General features: G+C 47.4%; 1 protein-coding gene across 2 annotated transcripts; it reads right to left on the reverse strand.

Moving 5' to 3' along the window:
* Nucleotides 1-2837: 2837 nt before the first annotated feature.
* RAD51D (RAD51 paralog D) lies at nt 2838-22611 on the reverse strand. 2 transcript variants are annotated; one of them, XM_050765649.1, is made up of 10 exons: nt 22281-22611; nt 21859-21920; nt 21251-21369; nt 10837-10918; nt 10458-10592; nt 9856-9951; nt 6513-6603; nt 6313-6383; nt 4273-4437; nt 2838-4102 (listed from the first exon to the last, which is right to left on the reverse strand). In XM_050765649.1, exons 1-10 carry the CDS (start codon nt 22360-22362, stop codon nt 4019-4021), a joined length of 987 nt encoding a protein of 328 aa, XP_050621606.1. In that variant the 5' UTR covers nt 22363-22611; the 3' UTR covers nt 2838-4018. The 2 variants fall into 2 exon arrangements, with proteins under 2 accessions (XP_050621606.1, XP_050621607.1); XM_050765650.1 differs by lacking the exon at nt 10458-10592 and having other exon boundaries at nt 22281-22604.
* Between the last annotated feature and the right edge of the window lie 359 nt (nt 22612-22970).

Raw genomic sequence — 22970 nt, forward strand, 5'->3', positions numbered from 1 at the left:
TAAAGCCCACTCATTCATTCATATATATATATATGTGTGTGTGAATATATGTGTGTGTGTGTGTGTGTGTGTGTATATATATTTTAGATGGAGTCTCACTCTGTTGCCCAGGCTGGAGTGCAGTGGCACAATCTCGGCTCACTGAAACCTCCATCTCCCAGGTTCAAGCAATTCTCATGCCTCAGTCTCCCAAGTAGCTGGGATTACAGGTGCGAGCCACCACACCCAGCTAATTTTTGTATTTTTAGTAGAGTCAGGGTTTCACCATGTTGGCCAGGCTGGTCTTGAACTCCTGACCTCAAGTGATCTGCCTGCCTCAGCCTCCCAAAGTGCTGGGATTACAGGCATGAGCCACTGCACCTGGCTCATATATATAATGTGTGTGTGTATATATATGTATGTGCGTGTATATATATGTGTATGTGTGTGTGTGTGTGTATATATATATATATATTTTTTTTTTTTTTTTTCCTAAGAACTAGAGAGTACCCTCAGGTCTCAAACCACTCCCATAGGGGAAACTGAAAGCTGACACTTTATGGAAGGAACCCCTGAGATAGAGCCAGTCCTTTGCTTTTTTAAAAATATATTTTTAAAACATCATTCATCTATTTAATAATTACTGAGCTTCCATAATGTGTAAAGAGAAAAACTGACAAAAAGTGGGAGCCTGTAGGCAGACACATGAACAGTGAATAAATAATACAGGGGAGTTACTGTAAGCATCGATCTAGATCACAGCTGAGGCATTAAAAAGGATGTCAGGGTGGGTGTGCACCAGACACTGGGAGCTGGGCAGAGACAGACACATAAGCAAAAGGAGCAAAAGGCACTTGGACAGGAGAGCCAGCCCAGCCCAAGTCCTACCAGGGGACTGCACAGTGTGATGTGACCAGAACAGAGTGCAGTGGCAGCAGGCAGGCAAGACAAAGCCCTGGTCTAGGAGGATCCAAAGGATAAAGGTGGCTGTGAGGGACACAGCCTGCAGGAATGTCACATGGTGGTCTGAAGTAGCAGTGAATGGAACACTTTCCCATGGTCACAGCAGCAACTTGAGTGAGAGCTATGGTGCCTTCAGATGGAGTTACAGCCCTAGCAGGAATAGACCTGTATGGACTGGAAATTAAATAAATAAAATGCAGGGATTCGTTTTGTTTTTTCTTTTTGAAACAGTCTCTGTTGCCCAGGCTGGAGTGCAGTGGCATGATCTCGGGTCATTGCAACCTCTGCCTCCTGGGCTCAAGCGATCCTCCCCACTCGGCCTCCTGAGTAGCTGGCATTACAGGCATGCGCCACGACGCCTGGCTAATTTTTGTATTTTTAATAGAGATGGGGTTTCACCATGTTGGTCAGGCTGGTCTGGAACTCCTGACCTTAGGTGACCCACCCACCTCGGCCTCCCAAAGTGCTGAGATTACAGGCATGAGCCACCACGCCTGGCCAATGTGGAGATTTTAAAAAAAAAAAGTGTCCTGGCCTAGGAATCAAGTTCTGGGTTCCAGATCACACCTCCATTCTGCCACTAGGACTGTCAATCATCCTTTTTGAGCCTCAGGTACCTTCTCTGTTAAGTAACAGGATGGGCCAGATGATTTTTTTTTTTTTTTTTTTTTTTTTTTGAGACGGAGTCTCGCTCTGTCGCCCGGGCTGGAGTGCAGTGGCCGGATCTCAGCTCACTGCAAGCTCCGCCTCCCGGGTTTATGCCATTCTCCTGCCTCAGCCTCCCAAGTAACTGGGACTACAGGCGCCCGCCATCTCGCCCGGCTAGTTTTTTGTATTTTTTAGTAGAGACGGGGTTTTACCGTGTTCGCCAGGATGGTCTCGATCTCCTGACCTCGTGATCCACCCGTCTCGGCCTCCCAAAGTGCTGGGATTACAGGCTTGAGCCACCGTGCCCGGCCTTTTTTTTTTTTTCTTGAGACAGGGTCTTGCTCTGTTACCCAGGCTGGGGTATAGTGGTGCGATCAGGGCTCATTGTAGCCTCAGCCTCCCAGGTTCAAGAGATTCTTCTGGCTCAGGCTCCCAAGTAGTAGGGACCACAGGTGCACCATGCCTAGCTAATTTAAAATTTTTTTTTTGTAGAAACGAGGTCTTATCATGTTGCCCAGACTGGTCTTAAACTCTTAAACTCCTGGGCTCAAGTGATCCTCCTGCCTCAGGCTCCCAAAGTGCTACCCTTATAGGTGTGAGTCACTGTGCTTGGCCCCAGATGATCTCAAACTGCAGTCCTAGGGTCCTCAGTTAGGTATTAAGTACCTGAACTCACTACATACAGGGAATAGGGCAGAGATGCCAACCAGACACCACCTTGAATACCAACTCCAACTGACTGGTAGTGGCTCCCTGGAGTGCTGTATTGAGAAAAACTTCAAAAACACTGAATTCCACAAAAAAGAGTGCTTGTGCCCAATTGGTGATGTCTGCTATGGGCTTAAGATGTCCAAATAGTACCTCGAGTGGCAGGAATTTGCAATTTCCAGCTTCATGTATTGCTTCTTACTGTGGTTGCAGGAATGTGCCAATCACCCATGGTATAAAGATACTGAAGATTAATTTCTCCTGGGGTCTTCTGTAAAAGCAAGCCTGGGGGAACCCAGGCTTAGGCTTACCAACCCTGTCCTCAATCCAACCCTGGTGCCAGTTTGCCACTCCTTCCCAATCCTCCATGGTTCTATCCCTGCTGCATTCATCACCTCTAAATGTCATTACTTTCTGAGTGTAACTCTGACCCTCCTTTCCTGCAGCCAAGACATAACTGATTAATTACACAACAGGCTCTCTAACCAAGAAAGACGACCTTCCTTTAAAAGATGTGGCCAGTAAACAATCCTGATCAGTTCTCTACTTTTCCTTTTATTTTCCATTCCCTGGTGTCCTCCTACCCTCCCAGCCAGGGTCATGGCTCTCAGATGGATGGCCACAGTGCTGGTAAAAGACAGGGGGATTATTTCATACACTAGGGTACTAGCTGTGGTACAGCTGGCAGGAAGAGAGGTGTAATTATATTGCATCTTGGAGCCACCAGCAATGAATTTCTGCATAAAGGACTAGATTTGCCATGTATTATTTACGTCAGCATCAATTTTCCCAGCTGGCTCTATTTACTGTGCAAATTCTCCTCTGCCTGTTTATGGGCAAGGCACCTCTGAACCCCATGGTTCAGCACTTCTGGTTACACTATACTGTGAAGGGGCCCCACAGGGCACCATGCATATTAAACGAGTGGCCAGATTCACCAGGGAGTGGTGCAGGTCATATCCTCCCTTTCTGTTAAATTATATCCCTGGGACTGCAGCAAGCCCACACGTTCTCACCTAGTTACAGTGATGCATGCAGGTCTGAAACCAAATCAGCAAGAGGAAAGGAGGAATAAACTGTTCTTTGGGCCTCACTGGGGGGAAAATGAAAAACCACCTTCTAAGGGGAAATCAGGTGGCTCTGGGGCTTGGGGAATTGCCTTTTTATATTTTTAAGAGCAAAACAGAGATAAGGAAGAGTATTTCATTTATAAGCTTATTTGAACTCAGTAACTCAGAGACAGAGCTAAGGAAGAGTGGGCCCCCATTTAACAAATGGAAAGGCAGAGACAAAAAAAAAAAAAAAAAAAGCAGCAGCAGCAAAGGCAAGTTAGAGGCTTTCCCGGCTTCGCCACTGTGCTAGGAGGGAGCACAGGACACAATGGGGATGCACGGGTTTATCCATCCAGTCGCCAGCATGCCTCTTCCGAGATGCTCCCAGCCAGGGTGAACTTGGTTTCCACTGGAAACATACATATTAGAAATAAGGGAAGGAAACGTGGCACCAGTATGAATTTCTGGGTCCTCACACTGCAGCATCCTCTTTCGCCTGTGGTTTATATGCTTACAGAGAGTGAGGCCAAGGAACCCAAGATGTCTTTTCTGGCCAGCCTGAGAACTTCTGTAGTCACCAGTGCCAGGTGGCAGTAAACAGCAGGCACTGGGAAGAAAAGTTGGGAGGGGTCCCCAATGCTTCCCTGTTTCCCAAACAACAGCACGGGTCATGTCTGATCACCCTGTAATGTGGCGCTCTGCTCTGAGGTCCCCCAGGTCCCAATGTCTACCATCTCCTGGAAACCTGTTGGCTGGAAGAAGAAATAGGAAGGAGTAAGTGGAGTTAAGCAACCCAAGTAGGTAGCTTCTTTAGTTGCAAGGTTTCAGCCTCTAAAGAGTTCTTCTTGAAGACATCTGTGGGTATGGAAACCACCACCCTCCAGGGCCCAAGGTTACTGGTATCTTCCTGGGGTTGGCTCACCTGTCGGGGAGATTTGGTCAGACACGCCATGCGCCGGCCAGCTGATGCTCCTGCTCCCTCGATGGTGTCCAGGAGAATCCGAGTGCTGGGCACAAAGCTCCAGGAGCGTCCGAGGGCAGGTTTTAGCCTCCCGCTGTCCCTGTCTCGAGTTATGTGGTTGGTCACCTGCAGCAGAAACAGACTTACAGATCCATAATGCTAGTATATCTGTTACTACTGCTTCATTTTACAGTGAGGAAAACAGAGGCCTAGCACAGAGAAATAACTTCCCCAAAGCTACAAAGCCTAATGGCAGGTCTGGAACTAGAACCTGGGCCTCCTGACTTGTGCCCTGCTCTTTCCACTAAATCTCGATGCCTCAGGTTTGACCCAAACCAGAAGGCAATGGGGCACATGTCGCCATGTTGTCCAGGCTGGTCTCAAACTCTTGAGCTCATGCAGTCCACCAGCCTCAGCCTCCCAAAGTGCTAGGATTACAAGCGTGGGCCACCACGCCCGGCCACTCAGTCTTTAAAAGGAAGGAAATTCTGACACATGCTACCAAGTGGATGAACCTTCAGGACATTATGCTAAGTGAAATACGCCAGTCACAAAAAGTAAATACCATATGATTCCATGTATATGAGGTTCCTAGAGTAGTCAAAAAGCATAGATACAGAAAGTAGACTGGTGGTTGTCAGGGGCTGGGGAAGGGAGAAATGAGTTATTTTTAATGGGTACAGAGTTTCAGTTTTACAAGGTGAAGAGTTATAGAGATGGATGGTAGCGATGGTTGTATAACGTCATGAATGTATTTAACACCACCGAACTGTATACCTTAAAATAGTTAAAGTAGTAAATTTTATGTTATATGTATTTTACCACAATAAGAGAAAAATATATAGCTGCTAAAAATTACATTTGTAAAAAATATATTTTAAAACATAGGAAATGGACTCAGATGGTATTTTTTGTGTTGTTGTTTTGGTTTGTTTTTGAGATGAGGTTTTGCTCTGTTGCCCAGGCTGGAGTGCAGTGGCATTATCACAGCTCACTGCAGCCTCGACCTCCCAGGCTCAAGCAATTTTCCTGCCACCGAGGCCACCTAGTTTTTCTATTTTTTGTAGAGGTGGGGTTTTTCCATGTTGCCCAGGCTAGTCTCGAACTCCTGGGCTCAAGTGATCCACCAGCCTTGGCTTCTTAAAGTGCTGGGATTACAGGCATAAACCACTGCACCTGGCCCATTTTTTTTTTTTTTTCTCATGAGGTTAGTTTAGTTAGAAAGCTGGTTAAGAGTGGGCTCACACGTGTAATACCAGCACTTTGGGAGGCTGAGGCGGGTGGATTGCTTGAGCCCGGGAGGTCGAGCTGCAGCGAGCTGTGATTGTGCCCCCGCACTCCAGCTTGGGCAACAGAATAAAACCCTATCTCAAAAAAAAAAAAAAAAAAAGAAAGTTGACTAAAAGTATAAGTAAATATGTAGAAAAAGTATTGTATGGAGATATGTAAAAATATCAATATGGTTTCTGTGGATATGGAGATTGATGACAAATTTGAATCTTATATTTATTTTTTATCTTTTCTATGAGAAGCATGCAGACTTTAAAAAAACTACCTCATAAGCAGAAAAAGTTACTTCAATAGCAAAAAGATCCATTTATATGAAGTTCTGGAAAAGGCCAAACTATTGGGATGGAAAACAGATCAGTGGTTGCCTGGGCCTGGGGGACCTTTTGGTGGGGTCACAAGACTGGATACAACTATATCCATTAGTCAAACTTCAGACAAGGAGAAAGGTACTCTATGTAAATTATACCTCAATAAACCTTTCTAAAAAGAAAAAATGTAGGAAAACAAAACAAAACAAAACAACAAAAAAACAACAAGACAATTCCTGATTCCCGTAGCTATTTATGGTGCAAAGCTGTAGCTGACCCAGGGAAGCTGGAATATGTCCCTTTCCTAAAGGGCCACTTTGGGGTTCAGAAGCTGACATTTAAGGGAAATAAAGAGCTAGCAATAACTAGAAATCAAGTTCATTGGCCAAGTCTGCTTCCTCACCACCACTGCCATGCCAAGGTCCCGGGCCAGGGTCTTCAGCTCTCGGGCCAGCTGCATCATCAAGGCCAAGCCTGCAGGACGAGGAGAAGCAGAGAGGCAGGGCAGTGGAAAACCAGGGACGGGACTGGCCAGAGACCAGACTCCAGAGCTGGGAGGCGAGGTCACGTTCCACTGGCCCCAGGCTCTGCCACATCACTCACCTTCCCTCTGCTGACCTCCCAGAAGTGGGGAGACCACCGCAGTGACCGAGTCCACCACCACCACCTTCATAGTCCCGGAAGAACCAGTCACCTAAAGGAATGTGGGGGAAGCACTCATGAACCTGTTGGCCTCTAGGACACATTACAGGACAAGCTTGCTTTTCTATCTAAAACTAGTAAGAAATAGCCCCCCTCATCCCAAATACAGCAGGCTGCACGGGCATCACAGAATGTCATCAGCAGCAATGTCTCCCTCGTCCCATTGGTATGTATAACAGACTTCAGTGAAGACTTGGGTAGAAAGAAAGGGTTTAAATCACAGGACATCAAAACTACACTAAAGTGGCCAGGAACAGTGGTTCACGCCTGTAATCCCAGCACTTTGGGAGGCCAAGGCGGCGGATCACTTGAGGTCAGGAGTTCGAGACCAGCCTGGCCAACATGGTGAAACCCCATCTCCACTAAACATACAAAAATTAGCCGGGTGTGGTGGTGCACACCTGTAATCCCAGCTACTTAGGAGGGTGAGGCATGACAGTCACTTGAACCTAGAAGGCAGAGGTTGCAGTTAGCTGAGATCATGCCATTGCACTCTAGCCTGGGTGACAGAGCAAGACTTAAGGAATTTATTTGGAGGCATTTTAGATATGGAAGATGAGGACTGGAGGCATGATCTAGAAGGAGACAGTGAAGTAAAGAGAAGGCTAAACTCTTCAGCCAAGGAAGTTAGGAATTTGAGGTTAGTAGTTAGCAGGACAGGGGAAAGAAAGGAGGGAGTTGGGCCGGGTGCGGTGGCTTAAGCCTGTAATCCCAGCACTTTGGGAGGCCGAGACGGGCAGATCACGAGGTCAAGAGATCGAGACCATCCTGGCTAACACGGTGAAACCCCGTCTCTACTAAAAAATACAAAAAAAACTAGCCGGGCGAGGTGGCGGGCACCTGTAGTCCCAGCTACTCGGGAGGCTGAGGCAGGAGAATGGCGTGAACCCGGGAGGCGGAGCTTGCAGTGAGCTGAGATCCAGCCACTGCACTCCAGCCTGGGCAACAGAGCGAGACTCCGTCTCAAAAAAAAAAAAAAAAAAAAAGGAGGGGGTCGGAAAAGAAGGGCCTTACCACCACGGTGGGAGGCTGGACACAGGAGAGAGATGGCTGCTGAGAGATCCATGACCAGAGGTCTCAGTACTCTACATGGGGCTTTCTGAAATTTGATGACTTTAGGGTAGTGTAGTTTTCAGTTAATTTTTTTTTTTTTTTTTTTTTTTTTGAGACAGTCTTGCTCTGTCGCCCAGGCTGGAGTGCAGTGGTGCTATCTCAGTTCACTGCAACCCCCGCCTCCCAAGTTCAAGCGATTCTCCTGCCTCAGCCTCCTGAGTAGCTGTGATTACAGGTGTGCACTACCACACCCGGCTAATTTTTGTAATTTTAGCAGAGATGGGGTTTTACCATGTTGGCCAGGCTGGTCTCGAAATCCTGGCTTCAAGTGATCTGGCCACCTTGGCCTCCCAAAATGCCGGAATTACAGGCATGAGCCACCATGCCTGGCCTGGTGCCATCTTTCTAACCATAATTTTCTGTCTTTACACAAGAAGGAGCATCCTCCTGGTTTCCCTGGACTTAAACTGTTTTTGATGCTTCTTTTGTCTTCTCCCTTACTTCTTATATCCTGATTCTGGTTCTTTTTATTTTCTTTTCTTCCTGTCTTTCTTTCTCTCTCTCTCTTTCTTTCCTTTCTTTATTTCTTTCTTTCCTCTCTTTTCTTTTCTTTCTTTCCCTCCCTCCCTCCCTTCCTTCCTTCCTTCCTTTTCTTTTTTCAGGGTCTTGTTATGTTGCCCAGGCTGGTCTTGAACTCCTGGGCTCAAGCGATCCTCCTGCCTTGGCCTTCCAAAACATTGGGATTATAGGCATGAGCCACCGCTCCCAGCCTCAGATTCTTAACCACTAGAAACTGTGAGATAAAAAATCCAAGTCTTAAGCCACCAAGGTTTTGGTAACTTACTATGCAGTAATAGAAGATATACCATCTAATGGTCCTACAGTAAAAAAATACAGTCTTCTGATCTGGAATTGAGAGATTTGGGCTATACGGTTAGTTCTTGTCCTAAATATGTGGTCAATTTTGGTCAACTCACTTCACTTCTTTGGCCTTCACTCTTCTCATCTCTAAAAGTGAGATCAGCACTACTCAGCATCATGTCTCAACAAACTGGTGGGTCATAACCAGCTATGACTTCTGAGAAAAGTATTTGTTCAACTTTTTTTTTTTTTTTTAAAGACGGGGTCTAGCTGTGCTGCCCAGGGTAAGGTACAGTGGCATGATCATAGCTCACTGCAACCTCCAACTCCTGGGTTCAAGCAATCCTCCTGTCTCAGCCTCTGGAGTCATTAGGATTACAGGTGTGGGCCACCACTTCCAGCTTGTTCAACTATTATATGTTCTAAAGTTTGTAAAAATCGTTGACTTTATATATAGTTGCAGGGATGCCTGTGCGAACATGTCGTGCTTTGGGGTGAGAGGAAAAGTTTGAGATGAACTATTCTATCTTTAAGGTATCCTCCACATCTAGTCATTTATAAATCAGTGCACCAAATCTTGTCTAAGCACCCAACATGAATAGCAAAGTACCAACCCAAATGCCATTCTAAATCCTCCCCGTTAACACGACTCTGAATGTGTTTGGGCACTGGGCAGAAATCTGACTTCAGGGATAGTGGGCCCAGGCCTTAGTCCAAGATACACACATAACTCCATTTTGGCCAACTAGATGTAAGGGGAAGAGGGACATATTAGTGGGCTCTGGAGAAAGATTCTTCATCCCTGATAAAAGGGAGGAGGTACAGAAAAGAACCATCTATCTTTTACTGCCTTGAATATGGATGTGGATGTGTGAAGACAAGATACTTGGAGCTTCGGCAGCCTCTTTGCAACCGTGAGGGGAAGAACAAGAAAATCAGACACACCAACTGTTGCCCTGATAGCATGGACCTGCTAACCTCCAACTCATGTGACATAATTAAATGTCCTCAAGGTTCAAGTCTCTGTCAGACAACCTCTATTACTTGGCAGCTAAAAGTATTCCTCACTCACCTAGTGGGGAATGCAGAGATAAATATGACATGATACTTCCATTCAGGGGGCTTTACTGTTCAGCAGGGAAGATGAACATGTAAACAATGAGGTATGTGATTTAGGCGCTTGGGAATTCCATTCTGGGAGTAGCAAGCATAGTTGGAGTCACCAAATTGCACATCTGCATTTCTAAACAGTCTGTAGTAGGACACCTGCCCACAGAGATAGCACCTGGCAAGCTGAGTTAAGCAAGGAGGGGCAGAACAGCAGGCTCACCTGCTGGGCCACAGTGCCTCGGAGCTCCTGCAGCACATCCAGCATCTGGAAGATGTCGAACGCATGCACCACCTGGATCCTCTGGAGAGCTTCTGCCTGAAGGGGTGGAAAAGAGAAGCAAGGGCTTTGGATAAGAGGGAGTAGGGGGTCGAGGTAAGGCTGAGAAGGAAGAGGCACCTGGATGCAAGGATTCAGGTCCAGGGTGGCAAATGAGCTTTGTCTAATGGGCCAGTTGTCATGGTGGTGGCTGCCTGGGTGCTGAGCTGTAAAGTACTCAAACTCAGGAGGAAAGAGGGATATGACTGATTAGTGATGCTTCTCATGGGCGAGAAATGGACTGGAAACACAAAGCTCAGTGTTTGCCAGCCCTGGTTTAGGGCATGCACAGAGCTGGGAGGGTTTTCTGGAAGAATCGGTGTGAGTAGCATCCCAAATAGGATGATGGTATCAACAGGGGTGGCTTAAGGAATACGGGATGTATTAACAGAACAGCAAGTTTGAAGGCAAGGAATGACTATTCAACCCAAATTCTTACAATGTTAAGGGGTAATGGGGTTTTCTTGTGTCAGAATCTCAATGGAACCCAGCATCCTGCCCCTTACCTGTTCCTCCTCATCCTGGGTTTTAGTCTGAAGCAGCTGGAGGAGGCGGGAAGCTGTCAGCCCTCCATTAGAATCTACATACAGGATGTTTTGCTGCAGGCCATGGGCCACATTTGCTGCCACACATAGACATACCTGGGGGTGGGGGCATTGGATGAACTTGACACTTCAGAGAGGGTCCAAAATGGGAGCTCCCCACCAAACCTTGCCCAGATTCCAGCAACACAAATGCGCTGAGTCCAAGCCCCATTCCTCATCACCCATCTTCTCTCTGTTGGGCTCTGAACTCATCAGTATGCTGAAGCTCCCCCAGGGATCCTGGGCTATGCATCTACCACCCTCACCCTCAAATCCTCCTGACTGCGGGCCTCACGTGTACCTGAGTTTTGCCGCTACCTGGGCCTCCTACAATTTCAGTCACTTCTCCAGTATAAAGACCAGCATCAAGCAGTTTGTCCAGGCTGATGGCAAAAAAGAAGAAAATCAACACAAGAGGTTAGTAGGAAGAGAGGGGAAAAGGTACCAAGAAGAAAAGTAAGACATTCCTTTCAAGCACTGGTTCTGTCTTTGAACATCACTGGCCAGGAGGCTTCTCCTGATGTTTTCTTCTGGGAAAGAGGGAATGCCCAAATGTTCCTTCTCTGGTCTCTCTTCATCCCTCCATTCTTAAAGATCAGCTTTCCAGAGAGGCCTCTTCACCCCATCAGAAGGTCCTCCTTTCATTTTTTTCATCTCAGGCCCTGTGGGTTTCCTTTTATTAATTATTATTTTTTTTTGAAATGGAGTCTCTCTCTGTTGTCCAGGCTGGAGTGTTGGAGAGCAGTGGCATGATCTCTACTCACTGCAACCTCCACCTCCCAGGCTCAAGTGATTCTCCTGCCTCAGCCTCCCAAGTAGCTGGGATTACAGACGCCCGCCACTATCCCTGACTAATTTTTTTAATTAGAGATGGGGTTTCACCATGTTGGCCAGGCTGGTCTCAAACTCCTGACCTCAAGTGATCCACCTGCCTCGGCCTCCCACAGTGCTACAATTACAGGCGTGAGCCACCAGGCCCAGCCGTTTGTGGGTTTCCTTGATAGCATTTCCCAAAATTTGTGTTTTTGTTTTGTTTTGTTTTTAAAAAAACTTTGATGGTGGCATGCACCTGTAGTCCTAGCTACTTGAGACGCAGAGGCAGGAGAATCGCTTGAACCCAGGAGGCGGAGGTTGCAGTGAGCCAAGATCGCGCCACTGCACTCCAGCCTGTTGACAGAGCAAGACTCCGTCTCAAAAAACAAAACAAAACCAAACAACAAAAAAAACAACTTTGAGATAATTATAGATTCCCAGGAAGTTGCAAAAAGTCCATGAACCTTTCACCTGGTTTCCCTTAATAATAACAATTGTACTACAAAATGTATTGTACTAGTCAGGGGCCTATAGTCCCAGTTACTTGGGAAGCTAAGGTGAGAGGATCACTTGAGTCCAGGAGTTCAAGTCTAGACCAGGCAACATAGCAAGACCCTTTTCTCCTTAAAAAAAGAAAGAAAGTACTATAGTATATCACAAGTAGCAAACTGATGTTGGTACTATCCACAGAGCTTATTCAGATTTCACCAATGTTCCTAGCATTCAAGCACGTACGATGTGTCTAGTTCTGTGTCATTTTATCACATATGTAGATTTACACAACCGCTATAATCAAAATACAGAACATTTCCATCACTATAAGTCATCCTCCTGCTACTCTTTTATAGCTACATTCCTCCCAGTCACCCCAATCCCGAACCCCTGACAACCACTAATCTCTATTATGTTATTTCAAGAACAAAGTTATGTACATAGAATTATACACTATGTAACCTTTGTGATTGGCTTTTTTTTTTCCCTTTTTTTTTTTTTTTTTTTTTTTGAGACGGAGTTTCGGAGTTTTACTCTGTTGCCCAGGCTGGAGTGCAGTGGTGCGATCTCAGCTCACTGCAACCTCCACCTCCCAGGTTCAAGCAATTCTCCTCTCTCAGCCTCCCGAGTACCTGGGATTACAGGTGCCCACCAAAACACCTGGCTAATTTTTGTATTTTTTAGTAGAGACGGGGTTTCGCCATGTTAGGCAGACTGGTCTTGAACTCCTGACCTCAAGTGATCTGCCCAATACAACCTCCCAAAGTGCTGGGATTACAGACATGAGCCACTGTGCCCGGCCCTGCAATTGGCTTTTGTCACTCAGCATCATTCCCTTGAGATCCATCCCAGTTGTTGCATATATGGATAGTTCATTCCTTTTTATTGCTAAAAAGTATTCCATGGTATGGATGTACCATACTTTATTTAACCATTCATCCACTGAAGGCCATTTGGTTGTTTCCACTTTGGGGCTATTGTGAATAAAACTGCTATAAAGCATTTTTTACAGGTTTTTGTATAAACCCAAGTTTTCACATCGTTGGGATAAATGCCCAAGAATACAATTGCTGGGTGGTATGGTAAAGGCATTATTAATTTTATAAGAAACTACCAAACTATTTTCCAGAGTGACTATGCCATTTTACATTTCCAGTAGCAATGTATATATGAGTAGTCCAGTGTTTCCACATCCTCATCATTTGGTATTATCACTATTTTTTTATTTTAGTCTTTCTGATAGGTATGTAATAATAGCTCATTGTGTTTTTAATTTGTATTTCCCTAATAGTTAATAGTGTTGATTTTTTTTTTTTTTTTTTTTTTTTGAGAGACGGAGCGTTGCCTAGGATGGAGTGCAATGGCATGATCTCGGCTCACCGCAACCTCCACCTCCCGGGTTCAAGCAATTCTCCTGCCTCAGCCTCCCGAGTAGCTGGGATTACAGGCATACGCCACCATATCCAGCTAATTTTGTATTTTTAATAGAGACGAGGTTTCTCCATATTGGTCAGGCTGGTCTCGAACTCCCAACCTCAGGTGATCAACCCACCTTGGCCCCCCAAAGTGCTGGGATTACAGGCATAAGCCACTGCACCTGGCATTTTTTTTTTTTTTTTTGAGATAGGGTCTCACGTCTCACTGTGTCACCCAGGCTAGAATTCAGTGGCATGATCACAGCTCACTGCAACCTTGACCTCCCAGGCTGAGGTGATCCTCCCACATCAGCTCCCCCAAGTAGCTGGGACTACAGGCATGTGCCACCACACCCAGCCAACTTTTGTATTTTTTTGGTAGAGACAGGGTTTTTGCCACGTTGCCCAGGCCAGTTTTGAACTCCTGGGCTCAAGCAATCCAACCACCTCAGCCTCTCAAAGTGCTGGGACTACAGGTGTGAGGCAGCCCTTGCCCATTTTCTAATTGAATTGTTTGATTTTTTACTGTTGGGTTTTAGGAATTCTTTCTCCATTCTAGATACAAGTCCTTTGTTGAATACATGGCTTGCAACTATTATTCTCATTCTGTACTTCTCTTTTCATTCTGTTTTGTGCAGCAAAAGTTTTTAATTTTGATTAGGCCCAATTAATCAAAAATTTTTTCATGGATCATACTTTTGGTGTCAAATCTAAGAACACTTTGCCTAGACTTTCTCCTGTTTTGTTCTAAAAAATTACACAATTTGGTTTTACATTAAAGTCCACGATCCATTTTCAGTCAATTTTTATATAAGGTATAAGGTTTAGGTTTATTATTACATATTTTTAACCTACGATGTCCAATAGCCCCAGCACCCTTTGTTCAAAGGCTGTCTTTCCTCCATCACGTTGTTTTTGTACCTTTGTCAAAAATCAATTGTGTGTAATCCCAGCATTTTGGGAGGCTGAGGCGAGAGGATTGCTTGAGCCCAGGAGTTCGAGGCCAGCCTGGGCAACATAGTGAAACCTTGTCTCTACAAAAAAATACAAATAGGCTGGGCGCGGTGGCTCATGCCTGTAATCCCAGCACTTTGGGAGGCCAAGGCGGTCGGGTTACCTGAAGTCAGGAGTTCGAGACCAGCCTGGCCAACATGGTGAAACCCCATCTCTACTAAAATACAGAATTAGCTGGGCGTGGTGGCATGCACCTGTAATCCTAGCTACTCGAGAGGTAGAGGCAGATGAATCAAACCCGGGAGGCGGGGGTTGCAGTGAGCTGAGATCATGCCATTGCACTCCAGCCTGGGCAAAAAGAGAGAAACTCCAGCCGGGCACGTTGACTCATGCCTGTAATCCCAGCACTTTGGGAGGCCAAGGCGGGCGGATCACCTGAGGTCAGGAGTTCAAGACCAGCCTGACCAATATGGAGAAACCCCGTCTCTACTAAAAATACAAAAAAAATTAGCTAGGCCTGGTGGTGTGTGCCTATAGGAGAATTGCTTGAACCCGGGGGGGCGGAGGTTGTGGTGAGCCGAGATCACGCCATTGCACTCCAGGTCAGGCAACAAGAGTGAAACTCCATCTCAAAAAAAGAGAGAGAGAAACTCCGTCTAAAAAAAAAAAAAAAAAAACAAATACAAATAACCAGGCATGGTGTCCCATACCTGTAGTCCCAGCTACTTGGGAGGCTTGGGGTGGAAGGATTGCCTGAGCCCAGGGAGGTCAAGGCTGCAGTGAGCTGTAATAGCACCAGCACCCTCCATCCTGGGTGACAGAGCAAGACCCTGTCTCAAAAAAAAAAAAAAAAAAAAAAAAAAAAAAAATTAGTTGTATATACTTGTGGAGGTCTATTTCTGGGTTCTCTACTCTGTTCCATTGATCTGTGTCCATCTGTCCCTTGGCCAATACCACACTAGGCTTAACTGTGTAGCTATATAGCAAGTCTTAACCCTGGGTAGACTGATTCCTCCAACTGTTCTTTTTCCAAATTGTTTTAGCTAATCTAGGTAAAATTGGTCTTTCCGTAATTATTAGAATAAGCTTGCCTATGTCTATTAAAAAAAAAAAAAAAAACCCTTGCTGGGATTTTAATAGAAATTGCATTAAATTACAGATCAACTTGGGGACAATTGAAATCTTCATTATGTTCAGTTTCCCAATCCATGAACAAAGTACATGTCATCCATTTATCTGAGTCATCTTTGATCTCCTTCATCAGCAATTTAAAATTTTTCAGCAGGCAGATTCTACACATGCTTTGTTAGACTTATACCCAAGTATTTCATTTTCTGCGAAGCAACTATAAATGGTATTGTGTTTTTGTTTGTTTGTTTTGGTTTTTTTTGAGACAGTTTAACTCTGTCACCTAGGCTGAAGTGCAGTGGCACAATATCCGCTCACTGCAACTTTCGCCTCCCAGATTCAAGTGATTCTCCTGTCTCAGCCTCCCGAGTAGCTGGGATTACAGCCACCCACCACCACACCCAGCTAATTTTTGTATTTTTAGTAGACACCAGGTTTCACCATGTTGGCCAGGCTGGTCTCAAACTCCTGACATCCGGTGATCCACTTGCCTCAGCCTCCCAAAGTGCTGGGATTACAAGCATGAGCCACTGCAGCTGGCCAATAAATGGTAGTGTTTTTTATTTTAGTTTCAACATGTTCATTGTGAGTATAGAGAAATGCAGTTGATTTGTATGTGTTGATCTTGTATCCTCACTAGTCCTAGGGGTTTGTCATTATTTTTTATTTGCTTGTTTTTGTTTGTCTTGGTCATCTAGCTGAGAGCACCATGGGGCAAGGACTGGGTCCTATCCCTATTGCATCCCCAGCACTAGCACAGTGCCTGAAATACAGGAGGTGCCCAATAATCATTCCAGAAAAATGAGTAATAGAAAGGTGCTATCACTTTTATTTAGCTTCTGTATCATCAACACTGGCTGTGAAAGACTTGGGATAAACCTCATGACATGCCAATTCCTAATCCAGGTTCTGTCCTTCAACCACATGAAACAGGTCACCACCTGCCCTCCATACCCTGCCCTATCTCTAGGCTGAAGCTTCTTCCCCACAGCCTGTACCAATGCCTGACCACATGCGTCCCTTTCCTAGCCCTACAATCACCTTCCCAGGTTCCCGTCCTTGAGATGGTTCTTGAAGACCTCCCATGACCTCTCTGTATATGTCAAGCAGCACTTCAGTAAGCACCCCATCCATTTTTTCTTTCTTCTTGAGATAGAGTCTCACTCTGTCACCAGGCTGGAGTGCAGTGGTGTGCTCTTGGCTCACTGCAACCTCCGCCTGGTTCGAACAATTATCCTGCCTCAGCTTCCCGAGTAGCTGGGATTACAGTACCCACCACCACACCCGGCTAATTTTTGTATTTTTAGTAGAGATGGGGTTTCGCCCTTTTGGCCAGGCGGGTCTCGAACTCCTGACCTCAGGTGATACGCCCATCTCGGCCTCCCAAAGTGCCGGAATTAGAGGCATGAGCCACAGAGCCTGGCCCCCATCCATTTTAATTCCAGGGACCCCCACGATTATACCCACAGGTTCCTACCAGTCAAAACATTCTGGTTACCACTCTAGCCCTGTGGCTTCTTGAGATAATTGTGCTCACCCCGTCTCTGTTTAATAAGCATCCAGCCTCTGCCACTCCTGATTCCATTCTTCCCATTGAGATCAAGGGAACCCCAGTGTGGTCCCCAGACTAGGTACATCAGCAACCTTTAAGGAATAGCTAGAAATGCAAATTCACAGCTCCCCTCCCCGAGACCTACTGAATCAGAAACTCTGGGAATGCAGCCCACACTTGAAACTTGGGTTTCAACAAGGCCTCCAGGTGATTTTGATGCACGCTTAAGTTTCAGAACCATTAGACTAGAGTAGTTAGTCTTAATCCTGCCTGCACATTAAAATCAGGGGAGTTTTTTAAAAAAATGCCTATATCAGCAGTACCCAAAGTTGTCTGCACATTGGATTCACCTGGGAGCTTCAAAAAAAATACTGATGCCTGGCCAGGCATGGTGGCTCATACCTGTCATCTCAGCACTTTGGGAGGCCGAGGTAGGAGGATTGCTTGAGCCCAGGAATTTGAGATCAGTCTGGACAACATAGCAAGACCCCTGTCTCTACCAAAACAAAAAAAAAAATCTTTTCAATTAGCCAGGCATGATGGTGAGCACCTGTAGTCCCTGCTACTTGGAAGGCTGAGGCAGGAGGACTGCTTGAGTCCAGGAGTTCAAGGCTGCAGTGAGCTATGATTGTGCACCCCTGCACTCCTGCCTGGGAAACACAGCAAGACCCTGTCTCTAAAAAACAAATTAAAAAATTAAAAAATACTGATGCCTGTGTCCCACTCACAGTGAATGAGATTAATTAGTCTGGGGGAGTCTTGGACTTTATAATATTTAAAAGAGTCCTTAGGTGATTCCAATGGGCACACAAGTTTGGGAACCACTGGCCTAGACTAATTAAGTTAGAATTTCTAGAGTTGGGACCAGAGCATGAATCTCTCTCTTGAAGTTTCCCAGATGAATTCCAACATGCAGCTGGGGTTGAACAACTGGTGCTGACTCTAGTCAAGAATCAACCACATCCTTGGCTGTGAAGATCAGTCTGTATAAGTTATTCCCAAATCCCCTTCTAGCCAGCTTCTCACCTGAGTTTCCATTCCATGCCTCTCCTACTGCCCAGAGGAACTTCCTACCAATATGTCCCTATCACCTCTAACTCGGCATGTCAATAGGGAGAGACCCCTGTCTTGCCCTGTAAAGGAGAAGTACACCTGGGTTTTACCACTGACTAGAACACAGGTTTTCTGGGACTTACCCTCTGCCTTTCCCTCTGAACTGCCTTTTAGCCATTCTTTCAGTCATCCATTCACACACCACCTCAATGCCTCATACTTCCTGAGTCTTATTCTAAAATGAGGGGACTCTGGGATGAACAGACCTAGCTCTGGCCTGTAAGGAATAATCAATCTCCCTCATCAACATAGCTTTTCCCAAGGTACATTACACACTATAACACCCTGTAAGGAATCACTGCACCTCAGCACTAAAGGCTCTGAGGCAGCCTACAACAGAGAAACCTTTTTAATTTGGATTAGTCAGGCATTTCTCAAACTTTTGACTACAGAACTCCCCTCCTCCCAAGTTTTAAAGTTACACCATTAACTGTCCATAGCACATCGTTAGAAAGGCTAGAGACCGGGCACGGTAGCTCACGCCTGTAATCCTAGCACTTTGAGAGGCCAAGGCGGGCAGATCACGAGGTCAGAAGATCGAGACCATCCTGGCCAACATGGCGAAAGCCAATCACTACTAAAAATACAAAAAATTAGCTGGGTGTGGTGGCATGCACCTGTCGTCCCAGCTACTCGGGAGGCTGAGGCAGGAGAATCACTTGAACCTGGGAGGTGGAGGTTGCAGTAAGCTGAGATCGCGTCACTGTACTCCAGCCTGGTGACAGAGTGAAACTCAGTCAGGAAGGAAAGAGAGGGGAGGGGAGGGGAGCGGAGGGGAGGGGAGCGGAGGGGAGGGGAGGGGAGGGGAGCAGAGGGGAGGGGAGGGGAGGGGCTAGAAACCTGGTGAGTCAGCTTTGATTCTTCATAATATATTCCTCCTGGTAGTAGGCCTTGTCACAGTTCCTCTTCAACAGGTCTCCCACTAGGACCAACAGGTCCTAGATTGGACTCACACACCCCGGGCCAGCACTGCCAGGGCCCTGCTTGGCCTCTGCCACCCTTCCACCCTGCACACCTCTACCCCACTGCCTATAACCCTGCTTTCACAATGGCCTCCCGCCTCCAGGGAGGCAGCCCGGCAGATGAGTTAAGAGCCGCATTCTTAGACTTAGGAGTGTGACAGGCATGACCTTAAATAACTGGTCTGCCATTTGCTAACTGCACGATCTTGAGCAAGTCATTTAACCTGAGTCCCAATTTCTTTGCCTTTAGAATGATGATTTATTTATTAATTTTTTTTTTTTTTTTTTTTTTTTTTTTTTGAGACAGAGTCTTGCTCTGTTACCCAGGCTGGAGTGCCGTGGTGCAGTCTCGGCTCACTGCAAGCTCCACCTCCAGGGTTCATGACATTCTCCTGCCTCAGCCTCCCGAGTAGCTGGGACTACACGCGCCCGCCACCACGCCCGGCTAATTTTTTGTATTTTTAATAGAGACGGGGTTTCACTATGTTAGCCAGGATGGTCTCGATCTCCTGACCTCGTCATCCGCCCGCCTCTGCCTCCCAAAGCGCTGGGATTAAAGGCGTGAGCCACCTCGCCCAGCTTAGAATGATGATTTAAACAGTAACATGTTCATTGGTGGTTATGATGAATAAATGAAATAATGTACCGTGAAGTGCTCAGTGCAGTGCCTTGTTCATAGAAAGCATTCAGCAAAAGTCCATCTGTTCCTCCATGCCCAAGTTCTGCCTTCTTCAGAGCATTCCTGAACCCACTCCACAATCACCCTGCAGGGACCTGAGGCAGCTGCAATCCTCCCAGCTTACCATTTGAGTGCGCCCTCCATATCTGTTGGATTTATAAACTCCCTAAGCCCAAGGCCAATCGGCTTCCTGTTCACCACTTCCTCCTCACTGCTGCCTCCCTCGGTGCTTACACCTCTCTTGTATTCACTTGCTTTTCCCCACACCCAACTAGAGGCCTTAAGGGCAGGGGCCTTGCCTCATTCGTGTGTATCATCTGCCCGTACCAAGCACCCAGCAGGCCCTTAGCCAGTGCTGGATGGATCACAGACTCAGACCCCCAACCAGGGAAAGCAAGCACCATGCTGCATGAACCCTGCCAAGATAATGTGTTAAGGAAACAGAAAGGGCCAAACCAATCCAAAGACGTTTGTGGTGGCAATTATTCATCAATTTCTGAACAAATGGACCAGGAAAAAGGTCAAGACTCACTTGGTCAGCAAACGTCTGTCATCTTTGCAACTCTTCCCCAACCCACCAAACAACGTGGCAGAATATAACTGCTCCTTTTTTTTGAGACAGAGTCTCGCTCTGTCACCAAGGCTGGAGTGCAGTGGTGTGATCTCAGCTTTCTGCAACCTCCACCTCCCAGATTCAAGCGATTCTCCTGCCGCAGCCTCCCAAGTAGCTGGGACTACAGGTGCCTGCCACCACGCCTGACTAATTTTTGTATTTTTAGTAGAGACAGGATTTCATCATTTTGGGCAGGCAGGCAGGCCAGGCGGGTCTCAAACTCCTGGCCTCCAGTGATCTGCCACCTCAGCCTCCCAAAGTGCTGGGATTACAGGCATGAGCACTGCACCCAGCCTGCAACTCCTCTTTTATCTGAACTCTCCTGTTCCCTACTGCTGCAGATGTGGTGAAGGAACCAAGGTCTGGGCCACATACTCCCGGGCTTGAGCCTCACCTTTGCCACTTGCTCCTCTTAGGTTAAAGTCAACTAAGGTTAATAATCTCTAACTGGCAGAGTCACTGAAGAGATTACCTAGAACATACGGGCAATGCCTGCACATAGTAGGCACTCAATAAATGTTCTCTCTTGCCATATCCTTAAGTAAAACAAGAATTAGGGCCAGAGAAGATGGTGAAAATAATGAGATACTGACATCTTGTGTGATAGGAAAGTGCTTCTCAACCAGAGGTAGTTGTGCCTCCCAGGGGACATTTAGCCATGTCGGGAGACATTTTTGATGGTCACAACTGGAGCAAGGGTGGTGCTACTAGCATCTAGTGGGCAGAGGCCAGGGATGCTGCTACACATCCTACAATGCACAGGACAGCCTCCAACCCCCAACAAATAATTACCTGTCCCTAAATATCAAGTGCCAAGGCTGAGAAACCCATAACCCTGTTATAGGATAAGAACTCAGAAGTCCTGACCCCTTTCCTTCCCATCCATTATTGCTTAAAAAAAAAAAACTCCTGTCTACTCAAGCATCAAAAGCAGAGCTGAGAGGCAGCCCCATCTTCCTGCCTCTCTCCTTCTTCCCCAAGTACACATACAAACCTGCCAATGCCGGTGGACAGGATGGCAGTGGAGGTCTTCAGTTCCTCATAGAGATCAGCGCCATTCAAGGGGAAAGCTGAGAACTGAGCCAGCAGCACCCGCCTCAGGGCAACCAGGGCCTGCCAAAGGGGCCCAGACTGCTCAGCAACGAATTGCCCATAGAAGCTGGCATCCCAGGGTCTCATTCACCCCACTTCTCAATATCTGAGACCCCTCTGCTCCCTTTGGCGTGGGATAGACTTTTGTTGTTGTTGTTTTAGACAGAGTCTCACTCTGTCGCCCAGACTGGAGTGCAGTAGCATGATCTCGGCTCACTGCAACCTCTGCCTCCTGGGCTCAAACCATTCTCTTTCCTCAGCCTCCCGCGTAGCTGGGATTGTAGGCGCCCGCCACCACACCCAGCTAATTTTTGTATTTTTAGTGGAGACGGGGTTTCACCATGTTGGCCAGGATGGTCTGAAGCTCCTGACTTCTGACTTCAAGTGGCCCGCCCGCCTCGGCCTCCCAAAATGCTGGGATTACAGGCGTGAGCCACCGCGCCCAGCTGGCTTGCGATGGACTTTTAAAGACACTCAGGTTTGGAGTGTGGAGATAGATACGGAGCTCACCTTGTAAGACAAGCCGCATTTCTGAGCTACCTCCTCCAGGTCTGCAGAAACCAGGTCCACCACTGAAAACAAAACACGTATAGCGGATTGGCAGAGAGGCCGGGGCCCTCCCACACTTGGTTCTTCCTCATCTGTCAAATGGGGTGTCAATTCTACCTCTCAGCAGGCCTTCTCAGGAGGCCAGTGTGAAATCACAAAGCTGCAAGAGCCGGCGCGGTGCCCTGCACACAATAGGAATCCTCCACCCTGCTTTAGAGCTTGGCTCCCCACGCCCACCATTCCTGAGCCTCTCCAGAAGCGTGGCCCTCTAGGAATGGAGGAGAAGCTCCCTGCAAATATGCCAGGGCAGGGTGCCAGCCCTCGGGGCCTGCCCAGGCTGTGCGCGGCCCGCGCGGCTCTCTGGCACGCGCACACCCGGTCACCTGTCTTGATCCTGCGGCTCCTGAGAAGTTGGATCATCTCCTGGGTGAGGCCAGGGCACAGTCCGACTCTGAGTACGCCCATGTTCCCTGCAGGCTGGAAGAGCCCCAAGGAGGACTGCCAGTCACGTGGGCATTCGCGGGGTCCTCTCCAGACGCCCCTCTTCCACCCCTTCCTAGAGGGGACACAGGCGCGCTGGCTGCAGGAGGAGGAAGGAGGGAGGAGGAGGCGGCACCAAGGGTAGGGCTGGGGGTTATCGGCCCTCCCGGGATCCGCCGGGATTCCCGCTCCCAGAGCCCGCCAGCCCGGTCGCGCCGCGCTGCCGCTTCCGGGTTCCAGGCTGGCGCGCGGCGAGGACCTGGCCTGCAGCGCCATCTGCGGGCCGCGTGGGGCAGAGCCGCTGCGCCCCCTACACCCAGCCCGCGGCGCGCCACTCTCCACCGCCCACGACCCGCTCTGCGCTCAACACGCCACCCACGGCCGCATCCGGCCTCTACTTTCTAACGCAGCACACACACCGGCCTTCTAAAGAGCCTTCTGTGTGCCAATTTCCGTTCCAAACGCTGGGGACAAAATGCGACCCAAGACGACCCGCCTTTACCCCCAGGGAGCTTACCTGTGAGCGAGGGACAGACAATGAAAAGGAATCACAGAAATCACATCATTACAGATTATACGACAGGTGCCAAGAA

The sequence above is a fragment of the Macaca thibetana genome, chromosome 16 (genome assembly GCF_024542745.1).
Source record: "Macaca thibetana thibetana isolate TM-01 chromosome 16, ASM2454274v1, whole genome shotgun sequence".
Classification (NCBI taxonomy): Eukaryota; Metazoa; Chordata; class Mammalia; order Primates; family Cercopithecidae; genus Macaca; species Macaca thibetana.

Bases quoted from the DNA above. Each gene is read 5' to 3' on its own strand.
- RAD51D (XM_050765649.1), bottom strand. From the start codon at position 22,362: ATGGGCGTACTCAGAGTCGGACTGTGCCCTGGCCTCACCCAGGAGATG. The intron at 21,370-21,858 runs GTGAGCTCCGTA...CCCCTTTGGCAG, and splicing joins AATGCGGCTTGTCTTACAAG to GCCCTGGTTGCCCTGAGGCG. The intron at 4,103-4,272 runs GTGAGCCAACCC...TTCTTCTTCCAG, and splicing joins TGACCAAATCTCCCCGACAG to CCAACAGGTTTCCAGGAGAT.